This window comes from Nicotiana attenuata, unplaced genomic scaffold (assembly GCF_001879085.1).
Source record: "Nicotiana attenuata strain UT unplaced genomic scaffold, NIATTr2, whole genome shotgun sequence".
Lineage (NCBI taxonomy): Eukaryota > Viridiplantae > Streptophyta > Magnoliopsida > Solanales > Solanaceae > Nicotiana > Nicotiana attenuata.
The window spans coordinates 121759-130857 of NW_017672523.1; the positions used below are offsets into that span (position 1 = coordinate 121759).

Below are 9099 nucleotides of genomic sequence, written 5' to 3' on the forward strand. Positions count from 1 at the left end.
CCCGTTCCGGCTGTACTGGGGTTGGATTGATGATTGCAGCTGCACGGGGAGCCTCCTCGGACCTGACAGGCTCCTGGACCCGGCTCTGGAGCTGAGCTATAGCCGATTGCTGGGCTTGCAGCATGTCAAAAATCATTTTAAGGTTGATAGTCTCTTCGCCGACTGCCTGGGCCCTCGAATCGTCCTCTCCCCGGACGCTATGCGATGATCCGGAGGCCTGATCAGTGTTGAGCGCCATCCGGGAACCGGCATCTATCGGGTTTTCGAGCCCGGGCATTCCATTGCTTCCTGTCTGCTGTTCAAGTTCGTTGTTAATTGATTGTGCCATTCTATGAGTTGGTAATTTGAATGTAATATGGGCTCTTTTGCAAAGAACCAGTGTATTGTGATGCGTCAAGAAAGAGTATCAAAGAGCTCACCAATATCCTTGGCCCCACGGTGGGCGCCAAACTGTTTACCCTCGAATCCGGATAACAATTGAATTTATATGGGGTTTTAAGGATCCGTGAACTAAAAGATACAAAAGGTTTTTAGGTCGAGGAAAAATAAAGATAAAGACTCAACAATTGCTGTTAAAGTAAATAATCGCAGAATATAATATTGCTTAGAACAATTGTGCTTGATGCCTACAAGAATTTAGAGAGATCTCCTTTTATACATTCTGATTAAGGGTAAAAATAAGGTAGGTAAATTGATTACATCGTGGATCCCTGTAATTACGCCTTAATGGCCTGAAGTGGTTGAGAAAATCACGTTTGGGCGAGATATCCGGCGACGCTTGGTTATCCGTTACGAGTCCGGCTTCCGACCTTGTGTGTTTCTCCATCCGGTGGTGACTCATATCGAGCTCTGTAACGGTCTCGAAATGACTCGACCTCGGTTGTAGACGTGGCCGTCGTTCTACCTTGCATCCAGGTCGGGTTCGATGGCCCCGACTCGCTCCGGACCGGACCCAACCCGGTCGGGCTCAAGCAAAAAAGGGTATCACCCAATACAATATATATTGTTGTTACTGGCTTCCTTGTCCAATATTTTTGAAGATTGATATATGTGGCCAATCTACCATTGAGTTAGCATCTTGGTGATCCACATTTCTTGTTTTATGTTTTCGGCTGTGTTGTCTACAAAAAATTATGTGTTATGTGCTTCTAGAGTTTGCTTCATGTATGGGAATAGTTCTTTTGGTTATATTTGCACTTGACATATAGTTGACTGTTTTGAGATTATATTATGAAATGCAATATATTGAATCAAAATGACTCAAGATTATGATGACAAGATGGTCACTTGGTCGAGCGCAAGCTCAGTGCTATTCACGAATCCTTAAGGTTGAACTGCTACGGATACAATTTACATGACGTTTAGACTGTATTTGCCCCAACATATTCTCACTTTCTCTATTACCCTATTAAGAGGGATATTGAAGTAGACAATAAGGGCTTTGTCATAATAATGTATCTAATCTAAACAAAATGGCAAAGACTAATATACACCAAAACTATCTGCCAGATTAGGTGAGATACATTATCAGATAACAGTTTGTCCAACATAAATAAAAGTACCATAACTAAAAATCAGGCGAAATGGCTTCCTGGCCACTTAAACTTATAGGGCTTTTGAAAGCCGATACATAAACTTTAGTCTTTCCCATTTAAACACTCAAACTCGTGAAACCTATAACAAATAAACACCTTTGACCTTGACTATGCTTATGTGGCGGTAGGTTATCTTACATGGACATAGTGCGTACAAGTCACACAAATGGCGCGTGTGTGCCGATTTCCATAATAGAAACACCCCCCTCCCCCCCCCCCCCCCGGATCTCGTCTTCTACACACCACCCATGTATCTTCGCACCATCCCCAACGACCAGAAACAAGGCGTCACCCATAACCCACAGCAACGACCAAACGAACCCAACCAGTCCCTCCTCCCCGTCGCGTGGACCGGCTTTGGTGGTCAACAACGGGATCTGCGTGAGGGTTGATTTCGTATTCGGATCCCAACCCTCCATTTTGTGATTTGTCGAAGAATTTGATGACAATCGTATATGCTTCGTTTCTTCCTGTTAGATTCGGATTCGGACACACCCAAGATAAAAAGATCTGTCCCATTTTTTTCCATCTTCATTAGAGGCTTTGAAGCTCTTCACTGCACAACAATGGCGGATTTATGCTCGAAAAAAATACCTCAAATAAACCCATTGGTCATTTGCTGACTGGATGGACACGTCTGTCAATGTGTAATACACGCGCGTAGGGTCAATGGTGTTTATTTGTTATAGGTTTCACGAGTTTGAATGTAAATGGGAAAGACTAAAGTTTGTATATCGGCTTTCAAAAGCCCTACAAGTTTAAGTGGCCAGGAAGTCATTTCGCCTTAAAAATCACATACAACTAGCTCCATTCAAATATTCGTAAGCAATGGTTAAACTAATACTAAGCATTCTAGGAGTTTGGCAGTGTGTGAGTCGACACAGAAAAAAATAAAAAGAGAACTTAGAGGTGATATTTTTTGTAAAAATTGAGACACGTTTAATATTGAACTTCAATTGAGGAAAAAAAAAATTAAAAACCATGGAATAGGTTCTAAAGCTCCAAACAGCAGGCAGTCAAATAAACCAACAAGAAAAATGGTGGATTAGCTTAATTCTCAAGATATAGAGTAACATTGAAGTAACTTAAATACCCATTCTCACCACTAAACACGGTTGACCAGAAGATGGAGGATAAAAATGCTAGAAGAAACAAATATAAAGTATCATAACTCAAAAACTAGCAAAATTACAGCCTGAAGAAGGCTCAAGCCAACATAGAAAGTTCCTTGTTGCATTGAACTTAAATTTTGTTGAAGGCAACAATATCACAGCTCTGCACATATTCATTGATAGGCTCTACTGTTAGTTTTTCCTCAACGAGAGTGTCCACCGAGACAAGGTCATCCACGATGGTAAGCATGATCTGCAATTTCTTAATCCCGTAGCCAACTGGGACCAATTTGGCTGTCAAAGAGACGCAAGAAGAACAGATTGTCAGTAACCAAATGCTAATATATAATCGGTTAGAGCACGGTTAAAGAGTGTGCAATGGAAATAATAAGTCATACATGCTCCCCAAGTAAGCCCTTCTTGCTGAACACTGCGAACAGCCTCCTCCAGCTTCTTCATGTCAGTTTCATCATCCCAAGGCTTAACGTCCAAAAGAATGGATGACTTTCCACCTGCAAAAGTAAGAACATAACAGAATTAAGCTGATTGAAGATTTACTTGTGCGAAGGAATATATTTTCCTTCTATATTCCAGTTCTAATATGTTCTGCATTTTCCTTACACATCAGCTTCTTATCTTTGTTTTTTATTTTGGCAATCACTTTAAAGGGATGTCTTGCACATATCAAATGTGCGAAGGAATATATTTTCCTTCTATATTCCAGTTCTAATATGTTCTGCATTTTCCTTACACATCAGCTTCTTATCTTTGTTTTTTATTCTGGCAATCACTTTAAAGGGATGTCTTGCACATATCAAAGTAATTGTGCATTATCTATTATGAAAAGCAATTGAGAAGGATATGTCAAAGGCTCACTCTCTTTCTTCTTGGTAGATGCCTTAGTAGCCTCCCTTGCTTCTGCTGCCTTCTTTTCCTCCTCTGTCTCTTCTCCAAAGAGATCAATATCATCATCGTCATCATCATCTGCAGCCTGCAGACATCCAACGTGTCAAACTACTCTTGGTCATAGAGAAATTCAGTAGTTCCATACCAAATGAATGGACATCACCCTCTATAACGGTACTACATGATAAAGTAAATCAGTTGAGCAACATTGAGTAAGAGTGGCAGTTTACAGAAAAAATATAGTAAATTTAATTTTTTGAACTATATAAATCAACAAACCCTTCAAGGTAATTTTGACTAGCATTTTTTTTGTTTAATGTACTGGGTGCCACTGTAGTGGAAGTCAACTCACTGCCTCATCAATATTATCCTCTTCTTTTTTTATTGTTTTCCATTCAATTCAACACAAGTTGTTTAAACCAAAACAACCAATCACAGGTTGTTTGTGGTCGTTTAAACAGCCAGTGTGATTGTTTAAACATCCACATCTTTTACACTAAACAACCACGAGTGGTTAAGGTTGTTTAAACCATAAACCACTTATGAAGAAGAAGAAGAATGGGAATTTCAAATTTGAGATTTTATGTAGGGAAGTGAGACTTTTATATTTATGGAAAGTTTTAATGTTTACACCCACCCCGCCCAAAAGCGTTTTAGTAATTATAATCTGACCCTCATGTCCTTAATCACTTGAGGAGATTTGGGTAAAGAGGCCTCGTAAAAGAAAATTAGAGAAGAGGGGCCTTGATTAACTTAGTGGATGATTAAGGGACATGGGGACTAAATAATTGTTAAAATATTGGGAGTAAACATTAAAGTTCCCGGGTAATATATATAATAAGATCTCATTCCTCCAACCCAAATCTCACAACTTTGAAATCCCAAAACCCCAGTCGTTCCCTCTCTCCTCTTCTTCTTCCTCTTCTTTTATAATAAAAGGTCCTTACAGATCAGAAATGAGGACCACTGGACTGACAATGAACATCACCGGGAACAACCCCACTGGCAACCACATGTATCCATCCCACTCTATTTCCTGAAGTTTTGGCCATCTTTTGGAAATCCCTCTTCGAAAATTTTAAACTTTTCTTCTTTTCTTTGATTGGTCTCATTCGATTTTTCAAGATTTTTGCAGATACGGTAGTTGATTAAAACAACCACAGGTAGTTTTAACAGCCCAAAACAACTCATGGTTATTTACTCCTTGGTTTGTTTAAACAACATGTGGCTGTTTATATAAAGAATTTGTGGTTGTTTGCATATTACTTGTATGAGCAAATTATGGTGTTTAAATAACCTGTGTTGTTTTAGTATAAATAAAAAATATGGGCTTGTTTAAGACAACTTGTGGCTGTTTGTACAAAAAAAATAGGAGAGATGAAAAACTAGGGATTTCTTTTATTTGGTAGAGTTTTGGCTTTCATATCTAGAGGCCTTTGTGTAAATAAAAAAAGCTCCTGGGGCCTTCTAAAATATGCTGTCAAACCTCATAAATCTTCAATCCTAAAAGTGTGTCTTTACTTTTATGGAAAAAGAAGTAGAGTCCTTTTCTCTTAAAAAGACTCAAGTGTCTCTTTAAATTAAAGTCCCCTAATTACTTCTAGATCGTAACAACGCCTTTTTTCTTTACAAAAAACTTAAGGGGTCTTTTTCACCAACTGTTCTCAATACAGTCAACAGAAAAACAAAATCAATGTCAACTGATGGAGTTTTATTGTCACAACAAGAGTTAAATCTTACTTAGACAACATTCAGAACACATGTTAATCTTTTCATTAATTTAACACACTCTTCACCTCAAATATAATAAACATCCCTAGAGATTATTAGAACAAACTTTGGATCTTCATATTTAATAACAAACCTATTTCTCCAACACAAATTCCAACATTCAAATTACTTGGGATAAAATTAATTGCAAATTAAACTTATTGCTACAGATCTCATCTGCACAGTATAAGCAAAACAAAGGTGGAGAAAAATACATACTTAAACATGAAATTAATTACCTTAGCAGCTTCCTTAGCTGGAGCAGCTTCAGCAGGAGCAGCTTGGCTTCCAATTCTCACACCCACAGCTTTCCCAGGAAAACTAATCGCCAACATTCATCATTAGTAACAAAGACAACAAAATACCCACTAAAATTTGAACTTTCAGCGGCAAATAACTAGAAAAATCAAAATTATACCTTGAGGCAAGTTTTGCAGAAACAGCTTGGTACCATTGGCTAGCATTGGGGTAAAGATCTGAACTGGGTTGCTCCAAAACTGCCCCATAAACCTTAATATCGTCCTTTGTCAATTGATCTCTGCCAAAAAAGATCAATAAAATCAAAACAAAAAAAAAATGGAGAAAATAACACACTATAAGTATCTGAAAAAACTTACCCAGAAATATAAGTTTTTCCGGAAAGATGGTCGTTAACGGACTTGAGACCAGATTCAGTGTGGAGATCTGAGAAGGTTACAGCCATTGTTGAAGAGTAAAAAGGAATTGAGATTTGAGAGTGTGGAAGAGAGAGTATGAGGCTGTAACGAAAGAGAGGGTCTAAAGAGAGACAATAGTGGGAATTTATATATGGGGTTATTCAAGAAACCCTAGAGGTATATGCCTTTTCAAAATAAAATTGTTTAGAATTTAGAAAAAATAAATGGAGAAATTTTAAAGAAAATTGGACAACTTCCTCTAAATTAAGAAAAAAACTTGAGATTTCCCCTCTGTTAAAAAAAAGACTTCAAAGTTTTATGCAGAATAATTTAAAATTATTAAGATAACTAGTTACTTATTGGGTAATTGATCTGATGATAATTATTAATTGGTAATATGGTAAAAGTGATAACTAATGAATTTTTTTTAAATAATATAATCTTTATAACATTAATTCACATATTCTTATTCTATGTCGTATAACTTAATGCAAGTATTATCTAATACCGCCTTTATGTGGAGATTAATTAGTATTAACAAAATTTTGGTAAACTTATTTCGAATAATGTTTGCGTTAAGTTTGCTGAATTTGGCAATCAAAATATCCTAAGTGGGTGTTTCCATGGAATGTAATATTATTGAACTTCTTTAATATTAATGTAATATTCATGTTTCCTCAACAAAAAAAATTCCTCCAACCGCCAATATAATGTTAGAATTTGCACCACAAACTTGAACGTTATTTACCCTAAAAAACGGGTAACAATTAAATTTGTATGTGATTTTAAGAATATATGGATTAATTCAATACAAGTAATTAATAGCGTTAGATTAAACAAATGAAAAACGTAATAGATGACCAAACCAATTATGAGGGTGATTCCGAGCACGGTTGATGGCTGGATGAAGAACCTGCCCTTGATTCCAAGCTTATATTTATGAAGAACTTAAGAACAAGAATAAGAACTTTGAACAACAAAGGAAATTGAAATAAATTGTCTTGATATGCGTGTTACAATCTGTCTTATGAATAATAAGCTTTTCCCTTTATATAGTAGGGGAGTTTTACCCTAAGTACAATTCTAGAAAAGGTAAAAATCTTCCGTTTCGCCAATCACTGATTTTCTACCAATAAGGGCCGAGATTCACGTCGTGATATCCGGTTAGGCACGGACATCACGCCCTTTGTTAGTCGTGTGCGGTTGTTTGGTAACGCTCTCCGGAGTCTCAATCCTCAAATGGGACCTCGAGGATATGGCCCTGATATCCCCGAGTGCAGGTGGTTTGCCCGAGCCCCTCATCGCTCTGACTCCGACCCATTACGATCACGTACATCTCGTTTGGCTCACCGGGAAATCAAGTCATGTAGCGGGCTCGATTTTAACCGTATACAGATAGTCCCTTCGTTTCTCAAAGAGTAGTATTGCCGAAACAATAGGAAACAACAGATAACTCCAGTTTAAGAGTGTCTAACGGGCCGGGTCAACCCGTTTCGGGACCGGCCCAAACCGATTGAAATCGGAACCGGCCCAGACCGGTACAAATGGGGCGGGTGGGCTGGGTTAATGGGGTAAGGGGGTGGTCTGTTCACCTTCCTTCAACCGGGTAACCGGACGGGTCAAACCCGGTCAACGAGATTTACTGTAGAACCGGTTAACCGGCCCAGACCGGTTAACGGCTAGTTGTTTCAATTATTTTTTTTTAAAATGATTGTTACCGTTGGCAACGGTCAACTGGGCTAAGGGGTCGTTGCCCAACGACTGTTTTGCACAAATAGCCTTTTTTTGGCCATCTTTTTTTTAATTTAACACTTTTTGTAATTACTAATTTAGCCATTTGAAAAACTATAAATACACCCCCCCCTCCCCCTCTCTTTTTCATATCTTCACTCATCTCTTATTTCTCAAACTCATATTCTCAATTATCATTCTCTCATTCTTCACCTAAAGTGCAATCAAGTATTTGGCTCTCATTTTTTGGAATTTAATTTATCGTGTTATTTATTATTTGAAGTTTGAAGTTTGAATAATTGACGTTTCTTCGTGGTAACATTGGATTTGCGAAATCATCAAGTGTTCAATTTATTGCCGAATTCGGTGCACTCCCTCCAACTCTTTCTCTTATTTACTATTTTATTTGCATATTTAATTTTTGCTAGTAGTTAAATTTTTACAATATATTTAATGCTGCAAAAAGAGTTTATAATAAGGTTACTAATCGGAGAAATAGAAAAGAGGTACTACTTCAGCATCTGGTAGTAATTTAAATGACTCTGAACATATTTCTGAAACATTACCTGATGATAATATAGATTATGAACAATTATTTCAGGAAGATTTCGGTATACAAGATAATGAATTAGAAATCGAAGACGAGACACCACTTACACCTAGTAGTGTTGGAGTTGGTAGTAGGGGTGTTGGTCGTGGTGCTAGTAGTAGACCACCTGTGGCCCCGACTACTAATCGGAGAAAAAAAAGTTAGGTTTAGAAATTTTTTGACGAAATAGTAGGTACTGATAGAGTTAAATACAGACTTTGTAATGGTGATTTTAAACATATGACTGGAGGACAATTAGGGGGGACTGGGACACTTAGTAGGCATATGAGAATTGAGCATCCTATACAATAGGGCTCTGATGGAGATGGAAATCAAGCAACTCTAAACGCTATGACTGGAGGACTTATGAAATATGATAAAATGAAGGATCGTGAGGAGTTAGCAGAAATTATTGCTTTGGGTTGTCTACCTTTTTCTTTTGCTTTTTCATCATATCGAAGATTTTGATCCTAGGAGAAAGTTTCATCAGACTAGGTCTTCTATATTAGGAGAAAAATTCATCAGACTAAGATTTGATTAGGAAGAAAATCCATCAGACTAGGACTTTTATCCTAGGAGGAAAAATGTGAAGAGCAGTGGCACTATTTTATGCACACTAGCAAGACATGTAACGGAAAAGATTTGAGAAACTTCCCTTTGTTGGCTCTTCTCTTCTTCTTTTTTCTTCTTTTTTTTCTGTTTTTTGAACCCACTTTGCTTGTCACTTCTTTGTTCCTGTT

The 9099-nt window shown here is 37.6% G+C and overlaps 1 protein-coding gene across 1 annotated transcript; it reads right to left on the reverse strand.

The window, feature by feature from the left end:
• Positions 1 to 2616: 2616 nt before the first annotated feature.
• Positions 2617 to 6170, reverse strand: LOC109213529 (elongation factor 1-beta-like). Its single transcript, XM_019377336.1, has 6 exons — positions 6001 to 6170; positions 5802 to 5921; positions 5623 to 5704; positions 3584 to 3698; positions 3106 to 3219; positions 2617 to 3001 (listed from the first exon to the last, which is right to left on the reverse strand). The coding sequence occupies exons 1-6, from the start codon at positions 6084 to 6086 to the stop codon at positions 2838 to 2840; spliced, it is 681 nt and encodes a 226-aa protein (XP_019232881.1). The 5' UTR covers positions 6087 to 6170; the 3' UTR covers positions 2617 to 2837.
• Between the last annotated feature and the right edge of the window lie 2929 nt (positions 6171 to 9099).